This window comes from Seriola dumerili, unplaced genomic scaffold, assembly GCF_002260705.1.
Source record: "Seriola dumerili isolate Sdu_G_001 unplaced genomic scaffold, Sdu_1.0 BDQW01000442.1, whole genome shotgun sequence".
Classification (NCBI taxonomy): Eukaryota; Metazoa; Chordata; class Actinopteri; order Carangiformes; family Carangidae; genus Seriola; species Seriola dumerili.
This window is the reverse complement of record NW_019174697.1, coordinates 1,258,579-1,279,404: the sequence shown is the minus strand read 5'-3', so window position 1 is coordinate 1,279,404 and position 20,826 is coordinate 1,258,579. Positions and strand designations below refer to the sequence as shown.

Genomic DNA, 20,826 nt, shown 5'->3' with positions numbered 1-20,826 from the left:
AGACCAGCCTTTTATTCTGACGGATTGTTCCCTGAATCAAATGAGGTATCCTCTGCGCTTTGTGTTTTTTGATTATTTATGGGTACACTTGCTTATTCAAGGATTTTTCATGCAGATTGGTGGTACTGTATTTGTTTTATTTGAAACATCAGCTCTTCTTCTTTCTAGCTCTTAAATATCTGCATGTTAGTGTATTACTAGTGTAATATTCCACAGTATGGTTTGTCATTTAGTCTCTTTTACTTGGCAATACTATCACCTGTCTGTGTTTCTGAGATGCTTAAATAAATAGACTATACACTCATTTTTGTTTTGTTGTTGTGGAAACTGAAGCAGATTGTTGTATTTTTGATGGACTTACACTGCAATTTTTTTTAAACTTGACATTATATTAGGCCTATATTTTTAAACAGTATTTTAGCCTGTCATGACATATTGAATACACACTACATTAAAATACACAGTGAACATAGTTCATGCTGCAGGTCGATATGGCTGTAGGAGGTGAGACTCTCATTTAGTTGTTCCAGTATGTGTGCATATGTTTTCAGGCAAAATACTTGAAAGATTACATGTTTCTTAAAATAGACACAGTGAAGGGCAGTGTCAGCTTATCCTCTTAAAGGGACAGCTTGCTCAAATTTTCTGCACCAACTAACTGCATCCTTTCTCACCAGTGACTGAAATTTAAACCTTAAATTTGACCTTGTAGCCTACGCTGGTTTGACTTTGTCTGCCTTAATGACAGAAAAAATGTTATAGACACTGAGTCAAGAATAACCTTGAAATAATCATTTTTACGTATTCTGATTATGCATGCTCAGTTTGTATGACCTGCTCTCTCCTGACACCCACTATAACCTACCTACTACCTACTAACTATTAGCATGGTTGGAGCATATTCCCAAACTTAAAATCAAAAATTGTATGTTATTGCATGAAATGTAATGTCTATAGGTAATTACAGAGAATACACTGCATGTCCATTTGGCTTAATTTGTATCTTTCATTCCTGATTAGAGATGTTGTTGAAGGGAAATCTCATTTAGTGTCATTGCTTATAAATTATTTGTCATGCCCTAAAGCAGCTTCTCTCCTTTAGTTTCCCATTTAAAAAACATCTTGTAGTAGTGTAGTGGTGTAGTGCTAAGTGACACACATTCTCCCCCAATGTTATCTCCAACTCAGTCCCTTTATTTTGCTCATTTCATGAGTTTGCTGCTGGATAAGATGCCGGTAAATTACACCCTGGACCGAGAGAGAAAAGTCATTCCTGACGCCCAACCTGTGATGTCACTGCCGTGTTCAGCCATACAGACTGAACAGAGGAGTGTGACTGACATCTTCCTTGTAACTACCCCCGTGGATTCAAAATTATCACGAGAATGGAAAACACTTTCCTTGATAGTAACATAGCATCATGTTTTAACAATAACATAGTCAAATACTGAGTGGTATAAAACATTATTTAAATCTATTAAATTCATGTTATTAAATTTAATCAATTACAATTCTATACTTATATTCTATATTATGAGATACTGATATTTACCTTTACCTTTAAAGGAGTATTCCATAAAGATTCAAACTTTCACACCTCACAATGAAAAGGGTAACCCAAAACAAAATGCATATAGGTATTGTATATTTGAAGGATCTGGTTTATTACAGGCCATGTTAGCATTTGTGCTTCATCATTCAGAAGGAAGAGGGGGCTGCAATGCTTTTACCTGTTTTTGCTTCTGAGAAAACAAATTCACAAACATAAGAAGCTCTAATGGAGGTACAAGTCACTAATTCAGCCCATTCACTGTCATCAGACCGTCTCCAGGTAACACATGACTTCATGGATAAGAATCCAGTGTAGTGATTACTGCCTGTCTCAACAAAACTTGTTGACTTATCCTCAGCATTAGGACTGAACATTTGCGGCATTATCTCACATGCATACTTCTGTGGATGGAGGCAGTACTTCAGATTGAGTACCCACCCATAGAATGAAAAAGGCAAGCACATGCAATAGAGGAAGTTGGAGCAGGCGGACTCAGATGCTCCACATGTGCAACTCAGCTGCTGCGTTATTTGTACACAGAGATGCTGCTTCAGTGAGAAGACCGGCAATAGGACGGTAGAGAGCTGTAGGGTGATCTATTGGAAACAGCTTCAGTGAGACAGGAACAGGAAGTGGTGAACAGTTACCTGGTAAAACATGAGGCTTGTCTGTTCCTCTCTCCCGACACTGCCTGCAAATCATCTCAGCCTTTCCAAATATAGATTCATCAGGCTTTGCCATGTATTTGACTTAAATCCAGAGGGAGTATCTTCAGCCCTGTCCTGCCTGGCACTTGTTTGACCTGTTTGGAGGCGAAATGACACAAAACGGTGCTGGGACTCGTAATGGTAACGCAAAAAAGGGAGAAGAACTTAAAATTGTGATTGTTGGAGATGGAGGCTGCGGGAAAACATCTCTTCTGATGGTTTATGCTAAGGGTGATTTTCCAGAGGTAAGAGGTGCTTCAATGTCGTGTATTGTAGCGCATCTCTTAATATTGTATATTAATTTGTTAGTACACATATAATTTTTCTATCCAGCGAAAGACTGAAATAATGTTAACATTTGAACATCTGATCTCCTGTTCTTCAAACCTAATTTAGTATGTGTATTAATGTGAGCTGAATCCATATATTAAAGGGTTAACTCATTTAATAATGTAGCTTAAATTGTGCAGAAATGACAACACATGTCAATACATAGTTGTACCATAAAATCTACATCTTTCTCTTGTGTGTCAAAAACAGAAATATGCGCCATCTGTGTTCGAAAAATACGTCACCACTATCTCTCTCGGAGGAAAAGAGATACAGCTCAACCTGTATGACACAGCTGGTAAGTCTCCATATCAAAAATCACCTCCATGAATCAGTTATCAGTCTCAGTGCAGTACATTTTACATCAAGTGAAAAGAAGACAACAGGGTTTTGAGCATGATGAGCAGTGACCACACACTGTGTCCACTGGATGGAATATAATAGAAACATTGTGTAGATAAAGAGCACACATATTGACTCAGACATTAGTGTTGATGTTACTGCCGTAGGGGTCATTATTTCATATTGCTTTTATCTTTTAAGAAAATAAAATTCAGGCATCCTAACACTGTAGTGCATTCTGTCTTGATCTTGTTTGTTCTGACACTGAGAGACATGGAGGAAGTGATAAAGGTCGATGTTAATGTCAGAGCAACATTAAAAGCATCTTTCAGGAACTAATTGTTTGCATATTAGTAACTATTAACAAGCTGCTATGGAGACAACTTTTTTTTACATTTCACTGTGACTTCAAACAGCTGGGATTGTATTTTTATTTTAGCCATTGACTAATATTAGAGCCAGCCTGATATTTGAGTGTTATATTTTATTAAAGTATAACAGATCACTTCTAAGTTAGAACGTTAATTCTGAAGTATTGATTGAAAAAAGTGTCAGGATCTAATATTGATTGGTTTTAATTCAGAATTTTGTTGATGCTCTAATTTATTTTGGTATTATTTATTTAGGATTTAACAAAATTGAACACCAAATGTCTGGCACAGAAGAGTTTCAAAAATGGCACCATCTTGTATTAGTAGTACCTAAACAACACTGAGTTCACCTCAAAGCTGACGTGTATCTCACAACCTGTGGTATTTCTGTGGGACATAAAACATGAAGTTCTTATGTTAACTGCACAGTTTTCAGGAAAACCCATGACAGAGTGGCAACTTATCTTCTGTATAACTGCAGCAGGCTGCCTTACATCAGTGGTAAAGGAAGCTGAAGCCAGGATGTGGTTTTCTACATCTACACCAACTTTGAAACATATGTTGCATCTTGATGTTCAGACCAATTTTTTTTTTTTGAAATCCTGCCCAGCATTTACACACATAAGAAGTAATTTATGGGTGTTTGCACAATTCTGCATTTATCACCTAACCCATATTTCACATGTTTGTTTTATTTTATTTTTAGGACAGGATGACTATGACAGACTACGGCCGCTTTCGTACCAAGAGGCCAATTTGATTCTGGTCTGCTTTGATGTGACCAACCCCATCAGCTTTGAGAATGTCCTGATAAAGGTAATCATTCTACAGGGCATTAACAACATGCCACGTTTCACATGCAGGTGAAGAGAAACGAGATTGTGACTGTTCAACTGGAGTTTCAGGTTTGCTGTTTGAATGATTGTAAATGATTGTTAGGAGCCTGGTGTGTTGGTGTTGGCTGCATTCCTTTAGCTATGATTAACTCATGCAATCATGGACATTGACCTCATGCATGCAGGTAGGACTCAACACTGTGCAGGCACTTTCTCTCCTCAGTGCTTACAGTCTGAGGAATGTTGCCAAGAGAAGAATGTAATCCTAATGTTAAAAAGATATATTATATCTCAAACCAGTGTGTGAGACATTTCATAATTTTTTTTTTTTAATGCAGTGGTTCCCAGAGGTGAAGCACTTCTGTCGGGAGATCCCGGTCATCCTGATTGGCTGCAAGACTGACCTCAGGAAAGACAAAGAGTGTTCAAGGAAACTGAAGGCCATGAATCTGGCTCCCATCTCTTACACACAGGTAAGACAAAGCGTGCAGACATTTACTCATCTATGAAAACTTTTGCTTGAGGTTACAGGATGTAAACTGCAATGTGCAAGCGCAGCCTAACCAGAACCTCCGACCACATTTAACTCTGCTGCGGTTCCAATGCAATAATAGACTTATCGCAAATGAACATTTTTCTGTCTTTATCACCTTTATATCACAGTCATACAGTCTAATTCTTGGTATTGATGTTGGGTTGGTTTTGGGTGTAGGGTGAGGAGACCCGGCAACAGATGAATGCAGAGCTCTACCTCGAGTGTTCAGCAAAGTATCAGGAGAACGTGGAAGACATTTTCCGAGAGGCCACCAAAAAAGCTTTGGCCTTCAATCGAAAACAAAAGAACTGTAAAAGGAGGAGGAAATGTGTGGTTTTATGAAGTCAAAAGAGCAGAGGCTTGAGGACCCTGCTCTCCTACAGGCGAGCGCCACGGGCGATGGCTTCACGTTTTCAGAGTGGTTGGACATTCAGTAACCAATTCAGACAGATGTGGAAACAGTTGGTGCACTGGAGGTGTGGGCCCCAGTGAATCATGAGCGTGTCTCCCTTTACCGTCAAACAAAAATGACGCAACAGGAAAGACAATTTTGCAAGAAGTTGCAGTGTGGAGATTTTCTAACGTGGTATACGACTTGAAATGCTTTTAGTAAATGTATTTTTCACTTGTATAAGAATATTATTTTCTATATATTTTTTCTATTACAAAACTTTGCACTGTTTGCAAACTAATGTGTTTTACTGGAAAGTATATTTATTGGAGGAATTTGAACAAAAAATTCTGTCAACTGTCAAAATAATGTCAACTTGGATTTTTTGCAACTTTTAAGTTTTTATGGTGTCAGTTCAAGATCTGATTCAAAATCTGCTGGTAACAAAATGCCCTGATAAAATAGTTGATGAAATTCTACTCATAATGGCACTGTAGCTTTAAAAGTATTGAGAAGAACAAGAAAAAACTTGATAAACACCCAACAGGGTTAGTTCATTTCCAGTAAAACAAAAAAACTGGGCTGGAATTTGTTTTGAAACTGCATCAACTCAAACAGGGCTCTTACCTTTACCAACAGCGCCCACTAGTGTTGAAAAACTGGAATGTGTCACAGTTTGTGTCTCACTGCACAAGAAACAGGAAAAGCTAAATTTTTTTTATTAGGTGTTTATTAATATTTTTTTTACAACAATGTACACAGATAGAGAAATTGTCAACTGTCTGTTGTTACTGATCTTTTTCAGGCACCAGTTACAGTCTTGAAATGAACGATGAAAACATTGTTTAACATCAGATACGTCATAAAAACGAGGAAGTTGTTTTGTGCATTCTGGCAGCTCTCGCATCAAATGTAACATTTTGGTCTGTAACTCAACATGCTTCAATTTTCCCTCAATAAAAGTGATACATAAATACTGTGATTCTCTTCAGGACCATGACTGCATGAGTGGAAAAACAAAAAGGTAGAGAAATGTAACGCCAAAGTCTTTGGATTTTCTAAATAAAAAGGAGCAGGGTTTTTTTTTTTTTGCTGTGACAGACCAGAGGGAGAATAAGGCAACAGAGACCTGACACCACTACAGCTGTCTGTTTGAACCCACCTGACCCGCCGCTGAAAAAACAAAAAGACTCTTGTGTAATACTTTCAAACAAGCGTGAAATGTGAACCAGACAAAACTACAGTGAACTAGAGCAAAAGCTCCAGAATTGGCCATAAATTAATTTGTACACATATTAAATTCAGTGTGTTGATTGGAATAAGAAAAACTATAATCCAGCACATTATTAATCATCATTGTGTATCATAGTCTTACAGTACCAGTGCCAATAGCAGCGTTTGGATCATAATACATTTATGCAACATTACAGAACAAAGTGGGACCTGGCAGCACAGTGATGACAAATCCACTGTGCATGGACTTCAAGTGTTAAACTGAATTTAAACCTTTGTGATAAAATGTTTAATAAGCTTGAAGCTCTTCTTATACCAGTAAAAATTTAGACCATTAGTGAAACATGATAAACCTAGGCATATACTACAGTTCGTTAGCATTATGTTAATGAGAAGATAAAAGTTGAAATTGCTAGGAAGGAGCTCACATGAAAACCTCCTTCAATCCTTAATGGGAACAGTTTTTTTTTAGAGTTTTTGTTCATGTGACTTAGCCAGATAACCACGTTTAGGCATCGGATCATACATAAACATTTATGTCTTTTGTAACCACTGCCTGAAGGGAACAACAGTGTTGCATTCCCTTGTCGTCCTGTGTCTTTCTAGGAAGAAAAAAAACAAAAACAGAGCAGGCGCTGACTCTAGACTGGAAAAAATATACCACATGGAGACTTTTTTTCCCCCCATGAAACTGAAGGTAACTCTGGGCAGTCAAGTATCAGGTTTTTGTTTTTTTTTTTGTTTGTTTTTTTTTTGTTTTAAATTGGAAAGACCTACATTTGTTATTTCTGAGAATAAAAGTCTAGTAAAAAAACGACTTGTTAGCAGTGAAATAGCACAACGAGGAGGTGACGACTACGTCGCAGTGCCGAATTGAACGTGTCCAAGTTAGTTCGAGCCAGAGACAGTTTGACTGTTACTACTTCACAGAAGTATGAAGTATGTACATGACAGACGTTAGGTCTTCAAAGGCAAACTATATTCTGCTCTGTTCATTGATGCTACCTGCCCTCTTTTAGTTGCATATGATTTGAACAAAGGCTCTCAGACAGATTCATGCACTGACACAAACACCCAAATAAAACGCATCCTTTCCACTCACTTTTTATGTACAGGATAAAGCGACAAACTGTTCATCTATGAGGTGAACAACACTTTGCGTGTTGGGACCGACTGAGCAGCAACATCAACAACAACGACGAGTCATTAGAAAGCAAAAGCCTGTTCGCCAGATAACTCTGGCTGGACGCCGCTGTTGTACTCAAAGCCTGAGAGAAACAGTGGTTTCAGCTTGGTCGTCTCCCGGCCTGACCGTACTGTGGTCAGTCTAACAAGCGATTGTGCATGTTGCTTCAGAATTACTGGCCGTTTGAGGAATCTGTGGTGTCTCGATGAGTCTCAGTCATTTTTTTGCACCTTTTCCTGGTTTTTCTGAATTTTTTGGTGGACAACTTTTACTGTGGTAAGAAAATTTCCCAGGAATAGGACGAGAAATGTCAGTGCCAGCATGAATACCTGAAAGGAAACAGGGAAACAGTGTTTGATTTCAAAACAAGTCGTGACATGCAATTTTATAACTTCATTTGTATTTTGAAATGTTGAAGGGTTGGGACACGTTGAGGCAGGTGGAGATAAAAGTCTTCCAAACACTGCACCTGACTTCACTTTAAGTTTATTTGTGTCCAGAAACCAAGACAAGCAAGTGTGCGGCATGAGGCTGCACATCTAGATAAGTAGATATAACTTAAACTTAAACAACCTGTAGTGCAAACTCTCATTATGGCCCCAACTGTGCATTTGTGGACACTGCTTAGATACAGACAGGCAAAATGCATGAATTATTCTTTACAGAAAGCCTGTCAAACTAAGTCTTTTTTTCAAAATCTGCCTCGACATGTCTTTTGACATTTAAGTGATAGACCTGTCAATGAAATCCTTACCTGCCACTCCTTACAGTCCTCATGTCCTGCCAAGCGAAACAGGGTCACTGAGTTGTACAGCTGCCAAAACTGAAAAGGAACAGGAGGCATTATCTTTCATAAAGTTGCTGCACACTCGTTGCACAAGCTAATTTCCCTTTGGTCCACACCTTTCTCCTCAGGTGATACAGTTGATATCAAAAAGAGTACATTTGTTGAACTACATGCTCTTAAAACAGAAACATTTTAAGTGCACTTAATACAGATCAAATAACAAATAAAGAATGTGTTGTGGCACTGACCGAGGAGCTTACATGATCTTGTGCAATGTGCTCATGATTTTAAAAATATTGGAGTAAGGTGATAAAGCTCTAGTTTGATGTTGAACAAAATAGAAGAGAAACTTTTGTTTTGACTTACATGGCCAAAAAAGAGGAATGGCAAAAGAAAAGTGAGGCCTCTCCACATCCAGGACTGAAATCCCTCTGCAGAGACACAGAGGAACTGTAACAGTGACCTTGGGACAACATGACACAGAATACTACACAAACGATCGCTGCGGTGTCAGTCCTCTCTGACATTAAAGATGGTTTGAGCAGCAAATCCACTGAGACCTTACTCGAGTTACTCCGACATCTGCCTGGCAGCACTGTGATGTTAACAACTGTCTCCATCTCTCACCTTTACCCTATTTTTTTTTTTTTTTCTTTCAAGACATGGCGTTACAGATGGCTCAAGAGTTCAAATGAATGAAATGACTACCACCCAGAATAGCTTACAACTTACCCACTGTGAGGTCCAGCTGATTCCTCTCTCCCAAAGCTCGCAGCCGGTATAAGCAGCCGCTCTGGTAGTAATACTGGAGGAACTGAACAAAGCCTGCAGGACCAATGGATCACACAATTTACAGATTACTGCACAATTAATGTGAACAGATCAATGAGGTTCGGATGACCTACTTCATGCCTCAATCACTAGAGTAACATCCGTTACCTTCCCCATAAAATGTGAGTAAAAAACAAAGTAAACAGAAGCCTGTGATGTGAAGCTTTACACAATGAAATGGGGTCATTCTGCCCTAAAAAAAACACAACACAACACAACAAAGATGATCTCAGTTTAACCTGAATTTGTCAGGTGAGGTTTTTCTTTCTTTTTCTGTACTACTTAAACATTTGACTTACCATACAAAAACCGTGACCAGAGAGCCCCATCACATTATATGTCTCATTATGAGTCTGCATGTGATATACTGAACAATGACTGTAACCACCGGTATGTGACATGACTTCACTTCTCTATTTTGGTGACAAGACATTTTCACAGAAGGCCTTGCTTGTTCGCAGAAGCATATTATAATTCATGCTAAAAATGTATAAGCTTAATTAATGACATCTCCATTTACCAGCTTAAATGTGTCTATATATTAAAAAAAAAAAAAAAAGCGACAATATCAAGGATATTTCACTGTTACATGACAAATGTATGTTGCAGGTGATCCTGCCCTTGACCTGCTCTGGCCTCGGTGCACTATCATAGCTTGGGTCTACAGAGTGACAGCATCCAACATGGGAAGAGAGTTTCGAAATCTAGTATAAACAGTATACATCTGTATACCAGTTGAAAAGTGTTCATCATGAGTACAGAGGATGGATAACTGCATTTTGAAAGACTGTCCAGCTTTGCAGAGTTGTGTCATCTTTGGCAATTTTAGTAAAAAAAACAAAAAAACAAACAAAAAAAAAAACAGATTAAAAACTCACACTCAAAGTGTAATTATTCTCTTACAGCACATTCAGGTACAACTGAAATGACCAGCCTATGAGTTGATGGACAGAAAATTCCCTGGCAACTATTTTAATAATCAATTCATTGTTTTGGTTGCAGCTTCTCCAATGTGAGACTTTGCTGCTTCTCTTTTTTTTTCTTATAGTTAACTGAATCAATTTGGTTTTTGGACTGTTAGCCAGACAAAAGACATCTGGAGACATCACTTTGGACTGTGGGAAATTATATTAGGCATGTTATTATTTTCTGCCATTTTATAGACAAACAGTTTATCAATTAATCAAGAAATGAACAGGCTTATTTAGTAGACGGCCTGAACTTGAGTGAACTTGGCAGAGCGCCTCAGATGTTTCAGAATGTGGTTACAACAACAACAACAACAAAAAAACTGAAATCCTATGTTTGCTACAAGGCACGCACAACCTACTGTTGTCAGTGCAACCAGCTCTTCTTCAGGTAGGCCCAGCACAGTGCTAAAAAGCGACACATTATTTTAACAAAAAAAAAAAAACTGTCTCCCACCAAACAAACTACCTGAACCGATTTGATGTGCAGATTCAACACTGGCATGACATCAAACCTCAACCCTAGTGTAAACAAATTTCAACATTACCCTTTGTCACCCACACCTCAGAGAGCCCACAAACGTACACACAAATGTAACCTCCCACAAAGTCTTGTAAAAAGATTTAAAATTCTTACTCTGATAGATGGAGAAAGCAAGAAACTGACTTCTGAACATCTGATACATGGGGCCCTCCGGCCTGTAAGAAGACACAAAGTTACACAAAAATTACACTCACACTTACACAGTAGCCTTATTGCCTCAGCAGTCGCTAACTTGGACATGTCTGTTCAAATATGATCACTGGAACAATGTGACACTAAGGAATCAAAGACAAAAACTCACCAGGTAAGCATCACACCTGACAGAAAGGTGGATACATAATGGTGAGACACCCACCAACCTTTGATCCTGGGAAGCATGAGGAGAGTATGTGAGGAGATGAAGGAAAGACAGGTAAACAAGTTACAACTGTATACTTCAGGAATTCAGCAAGCACTTAAAAAAAATCACTGAAGAGAAATCGTAAATCTTATCTTCAATAAAAAAAAACAAAAAGAAAAAAATCAAGAACAAGCACTCCAGTAGTTTTACTTCAGTTTCAGCTGACTGTAGCATATCTGAATTAACAGCACAACACACCTGGAGCCATTGCTCATGAGGATGCTTTCCCTTATGGTCAATGTGCAGTAGTACCACACTAGCAAAAAGTTGAAGATTTCATCAGTGACACTAAACAAAACAAAGAGAGCAAAATAGTGAGTCACACTTTAATAAGTGCCAACATCAACAACAATAACAAATATGCTTGAGGGGAAAACATAAACTCACCGACAGTTGAGAAAAAAGAGGCAGGTTATGGCTCCAAACATCAGGATTATCGTCATATATAGCTTGAACTTCTCATACTCATCTTTATAGGCAAATCTATGTGAATAATCAGAAGACGAGAAGAAAATGAGCAGCTGACCATAAACATGGACAAAATCCAGAGTGTAAAGTGTCTTTTCAGGCCGTCCTCACGGCAGAGTGCTTCACGTACTTTGCCTGGTTGCTGAGAAGCGTTACGTTCACATTGCCCAGGACCAAATTCAAGTACAGTCTGGAAACAAAGCAAAGCAAAAATATACACATGAATGTATATGAGAAATAAAATTCACTGTCCATGATGCATTGCCGACATGAAAAAGTACTGACCCGTTCTTCTTTGGCAAATATGCTTCCATGTCAAAGAACACATTTTCTTTATCTTTGATTTGCATTTTGATGTCTGTTATGAGTTTCAGGTCTTTCTCGTCACATGCTTTTGCACACCTGTAAAGAAGAGACCAAATGATGATGAGAGGAAAAGTGAACAAGAAGATGAAGAACACCTTAACTCTCCTTGTGATAAGATTAATATTTATGATATATGTGTCAAGTAAGAGATGATAATTCAAATACTGCAGATATTGACTACAGATCTTTATATATTTCATTTTGCAAAGTGTGTAACTTGATGAAGATGATGCCCACAAACAGCAGCACTGGAATAAAAACCCGCAGACCATTTATTTTCATAGGGAACATAAACATACACTGTTCAATTCAATTAACTCTGCCTCGACTACTTGTCTTTTCCACTGAGGGTGATTTTGAGTTATCATAAACTGTTTCCTCCTCTTTGCTGACTTGGCTGCAAAACCATTTCCTTGACTGCTGACAAAAAAAAGAAAAAAACTTTCTTGCACCCACTCCACAGGGTTATGGTTTTGTTGGGTTTTTTTTTTTTTTTTTAACCAAAAGCACTTCACATGCAATTTCTTAACAGCAACTCGAACTGGCTCATGAGCTGGACTGGAATATACTTACTTGCTCAAGCAGTGCCTTAGGTCTTTTAGGCATTTTCTCTGTTTACTGATGGCGCTGCTGCATGTTGTCTGAAGATTGGTGAGCTCCTCAAGTTTTTGCCTGTATATTTTGTGAGTTTCCTGAGGATCAAACAAATGCACAAAGTGAACATTTGTAAGTCTGCTTGCTCTGACAAATGGGAAATAGGTCATTTAAATGTACATTTATGCAAATTAGGTACTACTGTACTACTGTAACACTTCTTTTAAACAGTGAAAATGGATCCTGATCCCACCAAAATCTTTCCCAAAATTTCAATGTTCTCAGTGGACCACACTGTAAAGCTTTTGGTGAACAGAGTCTCTAATCAGTAGAGATGGAAATGCTCCATGCTGTGAAATCTTGTTTCACCCTTCCATCCAAATACTCTTATGTGGTGAAATACAGTTTACATGCATTTGTGCTGGCAGACCAGACCAAAGCTTCCCCATTTTTTCCCCTTCAGCAATGAGTGTGTGGAGGAGAGGATGTACATCATCATATCAGCAGACATAATCCTGTGGTGTGAGGTTAAGAACTCGAGCCCATTCCCCCTCCCCAAGAATGATTTGCACAGCCACGTGAGCCCTTGTCATTATCAACTTCCTACACATTTTCTCATATCTAGACTCTAGAAAGATCAGGATGGGATCATGTCAAGAATCTGTCAAGAATCCAAGACCAAGAATCAAGAATCCAAGACCAAAAAACAATTGAAAAATTCAAAATGGGAGAAGTGGTCCGAACAAAGGTGTTTTGTCAGCTACTGTATCTTTCTTGTCATCTAGGTAAGGCCTACTGTAGGCCTGGTTGAAAATTAGTTTTGGGAAAAGTGGTTTAAAAGTACACCATCTTAGTACAAGCTGCATTTTATGTAGTTTGCATTTTCTAAAAGTAAAAACAAAATATACTGGCTCATGCACTAAATTAAACACTGGGGAAGGCTATGGACTCGCTACACGAGCTACTACTTTTTTGTGCAATCCATGTTTTAAGTTTAGTAAATTTTGAGAATTTATGTTTACAACGTATGTATGTCACATCACAGTTTTTTTCTCATCAATAATGTTAACATGCAAACAGCCATTTTAAAAGAGATGTATCTTTCCAAGGGTTTACTAAAAGTCGATCAACAATGTGTACATGGTCGAGTCTATTCAAACACACTGACACTAGAGTTAAGATTTGAACCTGAAAAGTCACAGATGTAAAGATATCAAATCTAGAAGGATGCAGCTGACTATGAATGGGAGACTGTTTCTATGCAGGTTAAATATCTGACATCAGTTATTCACCAAAACATGTGAGCTTCATTTAAGAAAATCCCTAGACAGCTGACAGTCACCTTCATCATCTTTCCCTGTGGACCAGCTCCACATTATAAATTTTGATGGCATCACAGATCCACGTCGCAGCTGTGTGATGCCAGCATGAGGAGAGGGGTGGCACCACAGACCACATGACGCCTGTTGTACCTCAAAGTAAATGATTATCTTGTCAGTCCTATCCTATCACCTACTACTTATATTGTTGTTTCAAGTTAGCCAGCTAGCTAAGGTAAGCTAGCGTGGTAATGATGCATGGGGATGCTTTCAGTGACAATGAAATAATTTATTCTGGCAAAGCAACAGTAACAAACACGTGTAGTTTACAACCTGTAAGTAACTTTTGTTGCGATCGTTTAAAACATTAATCCGTCGCACTGTGTGGTTAGCTAAGTTACTGTAGCTGCTTATTAGCCGCATCACACACTAGCAGCAAGACAAGCAACCTGCTGCTAACGTTAGCGGCTAAAACATAGGGATGTTACAGTAAAGTCGAAGATAATAAATCCCCAGTGAAACATAACCCATCCCACAGATATTGCTACCAATACCGCCGTTTTTGGCTCGATGCTGCGTTTAAGGCTGATCTGAGAATGAATGGCGAATAGGAAAGAGCCAGCCAAACTAACGTAGCCACTACAGTATCTACTGTCAGTACCATCCACGAAACACTACAAATCTACCATACACGATGATGTGCTCGTTTGTAGTGTTGTCTGTCACCTGTAACTGTTGATATTCCTCGTCAATTTCCTCCCACTCCGTCTGGAACTTCGGTTTGGACATTGTGGTGCAGTAGCTGGTGAAGCGAAGAGGACGGCTGCAGCCTGAGTCTCTCCTCACTCAGACTGACCATCCACTCAGCCGATCTTTTAGTTGGGTTGCACGGAGCATGCGCACATCGTAAACCACTGCCAGGACAACTGTTGTAGCTGAACGTAACCTGGACACACAAGTGACTACAAATTTATCTAAAATAATTTTTTTTTTTTTTTTTTTTTTTACAAAAAATGCATATAAGCTGTAGCTGTCATAAGCATTTGACTAATTTAAAATTAACTTTTAATTTAAGTTACACTGCACCAACGCAATTGTGTTGCTAGGATACAACGAATAATACACTCATGACACCAGCTAAACTCCGCACTGCCAGGACGTTCTCTTCATTTATTCAGTAGCTACTTGCCCCGAGTTTACAAGCGGATTGAGTTTAATTAAGTCATCCGCTTGAAGACATCGCTAAGGTATTAGTACTTTGATTTGTATGAGTGGTTGACATCATAATTTGCCCGATGTTAAGTTACAATGTTTCTAGTTAGTAATGCTAACTAGACGAGTAACTAGATGGCGTTAGATGGACCTTCTAGCAAACAAGCTAATATAGCCAAATCTAACTTTAACTCTGAAATGCGCATTTGACCTACGCATTTGTCTGCACTCTGTTTTCTTGTTTTTGCAGGACATTTTATCAGCATTGTTTTTATAAAATCAATGAAAAGACATGCTGCGATGATAGTAAACACATAGGAAAGGGATGATTTTTCTGTTTGATTGTTTTGTTAGTTAGCTCATATTTTGTAACTTATCATTTATTATATGCAATTGTTAGCTGGCAATGTTTATAAATTTAATTTTCTGCATTTCTGGCCAAGAGGGGCATTTAAGTTTTTCTCCTTTTGTTAGAGTATTGTCAATTTTGGGCAAAATTGGCAAAACTGCACAGCTTCATGGGTCTAACATGTTTTATTTTTATGTTTTTCATCAGGGTTTTCATCAAGCTACCTCCAGCCATGCCATATATTAAAACAAATAAAAAGAATTCAACACTGTTGGATCTTAAGTCACAGAAATGCGGACTGCGGCACACAGTTTTCTCTGTCAATGGAAATGCATACACTGGAGAATGGCAGGACAACAAGAAGCATGGTTAGATGCTGTGTAGTGTTAGTGTCCACTGAGTACTGACAAATTTGTGAACACCTGGTTGTGAATTATTATATAGTTTGGTTACACTATAGCTAAATTGTTTATGCTTCTTAATCTTTTCAAGGAAAGGGAACACAGGTTTGGAAGACGTCTGGTGCCATTTATAATGGAGAGTGGAAGTTCGGAAAACGTGATGGATATGGTACCTACAGTGTACTCCTCCCAGAAACAAAGGAGTATGAAAGGAAGTACTGTGGAAGATGGAAAAACGGAAAGAAGCATGTATGTATCGGACATACTGCCAGACATGACAAATAAATGTAATTACACTCTGTGATGTTTTGCATCACTTTCTATCCCTTCAGGGGTATGGGACGTACTTCTACAATAACTCAGCAGTTTATGAAGGGGAGTGGAGTGAGGACCAACGGAGTGGCTGGGGAAGAATGTACTATGAGAATGGAGATATCTATGAGGGAGAGTGGATGAAGGATAAGAATCATGGACAAGGCATCATTCGATTTGGTAAGAGCAATTTGCTTTGCATACATTTTTTTTAATCAAAAATAAAACTATAATTTAGTAGGGAAATTTTGTGAATTTGAAAACTTTACTTTCCAACCTGTGTCCAAGCAAATGGAAACTGGTATGAAGGTGCGTGGCAAGATGGCAAGAAGAACGGTAATGGAAAGTACTACTATTCTGACAAAGGCCAGCTTTATGAAGGCTTTTGGGTGAAAGGAGTAGCAAAATGTGGGACGCTGTCTGATTTTGGGAGGGATGAAGCACCAACCCCAACGAAGTATCCAATTCCACAGGTACGCCACTATGACTGTGGATACTATTAGAGCCATGCATTTAATTTTTGAATATATTTTCCTCATGCTCTGTCAAAACTTACATGACAAAATAATCATGGACAGCAAATGCAGTATTGTGGATTAAAATATAAACATATCTTCTTTTTCAAGATACACCTGGTGGATATGCAGTTGGTTTTAGGGGAAGCCCAGTCAGCCTATCTTGATCAGTGTCGATGAACAACAACAAGTGGATCAACAGCAAGTTTCCACACCCCACCATACACAGACAAAAAATTAAAAAAATAAATGGCATGATGTTATTCAGCATGTTCAGTTTGTCCAAATATTTACAACCAAATCATTTGTTCTTCACTGTGGAGAAAACCAAAATCATCTACAACTATTTCAAATGTGCTGAAAGCAAAAGTTATGAAATTTTACATGTTAATCCAGTCTACTTCCAATGCAGGTGAGCAAACAACTGTGATGACAATAAAAGGCTTGCTGCTAACTGTCTATCACATTATAGAACAGCTCAGATCTAGGGTTCCTAACTTAGTATCAAACTATGTATTTGAAAAAAATAGCTGATGATTTAACAAATTCTCTACATTAGACCTGCTTGATACTAATGCAAACACACAACCAAAGGCGATCAAAGCAGGTCATAAATTCAGTGGTAGTATATGTGGGACATCTAAATGACAAGGCCTCTTATTTTTTACTTGCAGGGACTGGTCAACTATTAGGCTTTACTGCATATTCTATATGGTGCATTCTGACAATAATTGTACACTCTGATAGTCCCTGTGAACTTGTAAACTAGCCACACTTAATTATTAAATAAGAAAGCTCTGATACTGTGTTCTATTCATACTTTAACTGTTCATCTAATCATTCAAATACTTGCTCCCACAACCAGCCTGAAAGAAAATGGAATTATGATGGAATATCTGCACCTACAACCGCCTCCTAAAATGACCAGATAGGACCTATCAACTTCCTGCTTTCCAATACCTTAACTTCTGAATGGATCTCCAGCCACATCTGAACTTCTATACAGACTGCTAACTCAGATTTATCAGATTGTTCGGAATAAATCCCCAGTTAAATTAAGTTAGAATAAACATCAGTTTGATGGGAAAGCACTCCATGGGTACTAAGAGTGAATGATGAAAGAAACATGCTAATTCAGGATAAGTGAGACAAGTGCAGTGCTCTGGCTTTACAAAATGAAGCACAGAGGAACACTAGTGTCTAATATCAACAAGTACTCCACTGATGTCAAAATGTAACCTCTGTGGAGGTGTAACGAGTCAGAGTTCTTTAAAAAGCTTAAGTGTCGACAATATAAATGAAAATTCACCCATCAGACGGGACCTGCTCAGCTGGTTATACAGCAAGGATAATGATCTAAGCAGATATGTGTTAATTAAGCAATATCACACGAGGAGTGATGTACTGAATATCAGCACGGCTGTGAGTCAGTCATAGGTACGAGGCCGCAGCCTGAGTACTGAATACAATCAAACTTTTATAAAACACTTAAACAAGTGCCATATTAGTTAAATAAGACAGAATATGATTTGTTAGTTTATTTTATCATTCATTTGGCTACACCAACACAAATAGGCCTAGTTTTGCAACTGGAGTGGTACTGGACTGCTGCTAAGTAACACAAAAACATTTTCCTGACCTGCACAGTGCACACTACCTTGCTATTTTGTCTGTCTGTTACCTCAGGAATGCACTTAAGTATCCCGTCTTCTTCCCTTCATCCTCTTCTGACGACCACACATAATTTAATTTGAATGTTATTTCTGGAAATATATTCATTTTTGCGGTACAAAATGTGTTATAATCTAACATAGATAACAACCATTAATGTAACACTAGCTAATGGTTAATAAAACATCTGTGAAGCGGAGTGATACATGTAGTTAAAAGTCCCAGTGCTGTTATATTCTCTGTCAGCACTCATGGAATACCCCTCGTCCAATCAAATTACTTGGTCGGAACTAACTGTTGTTTAAATCTTCTCATCACTGTAACTTAAAATGTTCTAGATGTGATTCATGTAGCCTGTGTCAGTAATTATATGTAAGTAGCATAGATATGTTTTCAGTATATTCAAATTATTTTCTAAACTCGGAAACTTTGAATGCCACTTGGTAAAAAAAAAGTATTTATTATAGCGCCACAGCCTTTGCTACAATATGTCAGCAAATATACTCAAATAATACTGTAGTTTTGGCAGCTGTTGAGTTAGTCTACACAAACAACAGGCATTACAAATGCACATTGCGAACATTGCAATAACATATACACTGTGAACAAGGAAGAAAGAGTTAAATACTCGTGGTTTACAAAACACAACAAGGTAATATATATTAACAAACACAGTGATCACTGACAAACAGTTAAATAGGTGCAGCAGGCAACAGACAGGATTCCATGTTATTGTTCAGATGCCTCTGCCATAATGTAAGAGATAAATCAAGCAACTATCACAGTTAAGACTCTCCAATTTCAAGTTACATGCATTATGGCAGATTTGTGAGTTCACAGTTGATCAAACATGTCTTCTAAAAATACAACTTTTTTCACAAAAGTAAATTTCACAACAAAGAGGTGAGATATACAACTTCATTCCTGTAAAAAAAAAGAAAAAAAGAAGAGAAACCAATAATGTGGCTTCTGGCTTGGAGAGACTCCAAGGAGTTAGAGTTCCACCATAGATCTGTATCCATCATACATTTCTATGGGAAATGTGAGCTTGGAGACTGCAAGATGGAAGATTCCCCTCTGTTGTCCAGCTCATTTTGAAGCCTGGTGAGGTTAGAAAGCTCCTCCAGCTCCTGAAATTGTCTGTCAGTCTTGTGGCTGACCAAAGAGCGGTAGAAATGCACAGCAAAGACTATGAAGACTAAACCAAAAGGGACCATGATAGAGGTGGAGGTAATGGCAGCAGCCACACCAGATGAAACTGTATTATTGCTGGACTTGTTGGGCTTAACAGGTAAAAATTTGACCCAGCAGAGTAGAACCACCTCAGCTAGGAAGAGCAGTGTACCAATGACTGTGGAAAAAGCCCAAGCTAGTTCAATGTGACGGTGCATTCGCTCATGTGGAGACTCCTTCACAGAATTGAGATTGTGGACATTGCTGACAGCCTCTATATTGGGCAAAATGCAGGTGCTGACCATCAGAGCAAACAGGTGAACAGCCACAAGGACAGTAGTGCAGGCACTGAAGGCGATAAGGAGAGCAGGTGGGTAAGGATAGCTGTTGTCCAGCTGCACTTCTACCATTGCCACCTGTAAAGGAAGAGAACAGGAAACACAACTTTATACAACTCACTACTGTAGGATATAACTGGTTCATTCATACATAAGAGTCAGAGGATAGTTTTGGAGACAGCGTTACCATAGCAAATCCAGAAAGCAGAGCTGATGTCCGACTAGAAGCCTTCAGTTTAGCTCGACTCAGGTACAGCTTTCTCCAGGACAGTGCTTGCAGTGAATGCTCGTTCAGACTCATCTTGTACCTTTTAACAGAGGACTGGACGAGCAGGGCCGGTGTAGTTATCTTGTTACTCTTGCAGGACGCGACAGAAACAAGCGTTCAACATGCTAACAGTGTACTCTTACAAAACATTTACCCTCGCCAGCTGACGGAACTGCGGAAGCTATTTTTTCACCACCAGTCTCCAGCGTGCCTGCACCTTGCATTACCCACAAGTCTGTGCGCTCTAAGGACAACATCCGCTACTAAGTGAACTGTTGACTGCATATTTGCTCAGTAATGGGGGTTGCATCTTAGCCTCGAGGTAATACTGGTGTAATTACCACCTTCGTTGTGTGGTAATTGTAAAATGAAATAAAAAATTAAAAAACTTGAACGGTTGAAGGCACTGTGACACCCGTCCACGTCATTCACGCCACGTCCAGTGCACAGAAATTATTATTACTGTTAAAATGAATGAAAATGAGTAAGAGCTGCATTTTTTAGGTAACAAGATCGTTATCGCTTGTTCTACCTTCCATAGTGAATCGCGCCATTCGCGAATAATTCGTTACAGGTAACGGTGTTAGTTCGGGTAAAAACAAACAGTGTCTTGTACGGTGTAGTTGATTGGTTTCCTGGTTTGTAAAAGCAGATGAAAAGCGGTGGACTGACATGCAGTGACGCTGTCCTACAATGTTTTGGTTCCTGACGATGACGTAATACACAAAAACATGGTTCCCTTGTTTTGAACCTGAAAAGCGTGTAGCTAAAGTGCTTCTTTAACTTCGCCACGCACGAAGATGCTTTCCCGAAACTGAGTGACTGGA

General features: G+C 38.6%; 4 protein-coding genes across 4 annotated transcripts; 2 read left to right on the top strand and 2 right to left on the bottom strand.

Moving 5' to 3' along the window:
* The first annotated feature begins 1,925 nt into the window (after positions 1–1,925).
* LOC111234233 (rho-related GTP-binding protein RhoF-like) lies at positions 1,926–6,102 on the top strand. Its single transcript, XM_022762201.1, has 5 exons — positions 1,926–2,504; positions 2,800–2,887; positions 4,009–4,118; positions 4,477–4,611; positions 4,851–6,102. The coding sequence occupies exons 1-5, from the start codon at positions 2,370–2,372 to the stop codon at positions 5,013–5,015; spliced, it is 633 nt and encodes a 210-aa protein (XP_022617922.1). The 5' UTR covers positions 1,926–2,369; the 3' UTR covers positions 5,016–6,102.
* Positions 6,103–6,124: 22 nt separating this feature from the next.
* LOC111234232 (transmembrane protein 120B) lies at positions 6,125–14,655 on the bottom strand. The gene is made up of 12 exons (XM_022762200.1): positions 14,487–14,655; positions 12,421–12,539; positions 11,767–11,883; positions 11,612–11,671; positions 11,401–11,496; positions 11,212–11,301; positions 10,915–10,980; positions 10,707–10,768; positions 9,003–9,095; positions 8,637–8,701; positions 8,238–8,306; positions 6,125–7,812 (listed from the first exon to the last, which is right to left on the bottom strand). Exons 1-12 carry the CDS (start codon positions 14,547–14,549, stop codon positions 7,696–7,698), a joined length of 1,017 nt encoding a protein of 338 aa, XP_022617921.1. The 5' UTR covers positions 14,550–14,655; the 3' UTR covers positions 6,125–7,695.
* Positions 14,656–14,905: 250 nt separating this feature from the next.
* On the top strand, positions 14,906–17,312 carry morn3 (MORN repeat containing 3). The gene is made up of 6 exons (XM_022762197.1): positions 14,906–15,007; positions 15,529–15,689; positions 15,814–15,971; positions 16,055–16,214; positions 16,323–16,507; positions 16,661–17,312. The coding sequence occupies exons 2-6, from the start codon at positions 15,554–15,556 to the stop codon at positions 16,727–16,729; spliced, it is 708 nt and encodes a 235-aa protein (XP_022617918.1). The 5' UTR covers positions 14,906–15,007; positions 15,529–15,553; the 3' UTR covers positions 16,730–17,312.
* A 1,348-nt stretch (positions 17,313–18,660) lies between these two features.
* Positions 18,661–20,676, bottom strand: orai1 (ORAI calcium release-activated calcium modulator 1). Its single transcript, XM_022762087.1, has 2 exons — positions 19,919–20,676; positions 18,661–19,809 (listed from the first exon to the last, which is right to left on the bottom strand). Exons 1-2 carry the CDS (start codon positions 20,030–20,032, stop codon positions 19,252–19,254), a joined length of 672 nt encoding a protein of 223 aa, XP_022617808.1. The 5' UTR covers positions 20,033–20,676; the 3' UTR covers positions 18,661–19,251.
* Positions 20,677–20,826: the final 150 nt, after the last annotated feature.

Excerpts from the sequence above, each read along its gene's own strand:
- LOC111234232 (XM_022762200.1), bottom strand. The coding sequence starts at position 14,549 with ATGTCCAAACCGAAGTTCCAGACGGAGTGGGAGGAAATTGACGAGGAA. Across the intron at positions 10,981-11,211 it reads CTCATGAGCAATGGCTCCAG|GATCAAAGGTTGGTGGGTGT; the intron begins GTGTGTTGTGCT and ends CATGCTTCCCAG. Across the intron at positions 8,702-9,002 it reads TCAGCTGGACCTCACAGTGG|AGGGATTTCAGTCCTGGATG; the intron begins GTAAGTTGTAAG and ends GTGTCTCTGCAG.
- orai1 (XM_022762087.1), bottom strand. The coding sequence starts at position 20,032 with ATGAGTCTGAACGAGCATTCACTGCAAGCACTGTCCTGGAGAAAGCTG. Across the intron at positions 19,810-19,918 it reads TGCTTTCTGGATTTGCTATG|GTGGCAATGGTAGAAGTGCA; the intron begins GTAACGCTGTCT and ends CTTCCTTTACAG.
- LOC111234233 (XM_022762201.1), top strand. The coding sequence starts at position 2,370 with ATGACACAAAACGGTGCTGGGACTCGTAATGGTAACGCAAAAAAGGGA. Across the intron at positions 2,505-2,799 it reads CTAAGGGTGATTTTCCAGAG|AAATATGCGCCATCTGTGTT; the intron begins GTAAGAGGTGCT and ends TGTCAAAAACAG. Across the intron at positions 2,888-4,008 it reads CAACCTGTATGACACAGCTG|GACAGGATGACTATGACAGA; the intron begins GTAAGTCTCCAT and ends TTTTATTTTTAG.
- morn3 (XM_022762197.1), top strand. The coding sequence starts at position 15,554 with ATGCCATATATTAAAACAAATAAAAAGAATTCAACACTGTTGGATCTT. Across the intron at positions 15,690-15,813 it reads GCAGGACAACAAGAAGCATG|GAAAGGGAACACAGGTTTGG; the intron begins GTTAGATGCTGT and ends AATCTTTTCAAG. Across the intron at positions 15,972-16,054 it reads GGAAAAACGGAAAGAAGCAT|GGGTATGGGACGTACTTCTA; the intron begins GTATGTATCGGA and ends CTATCCCTTCAG.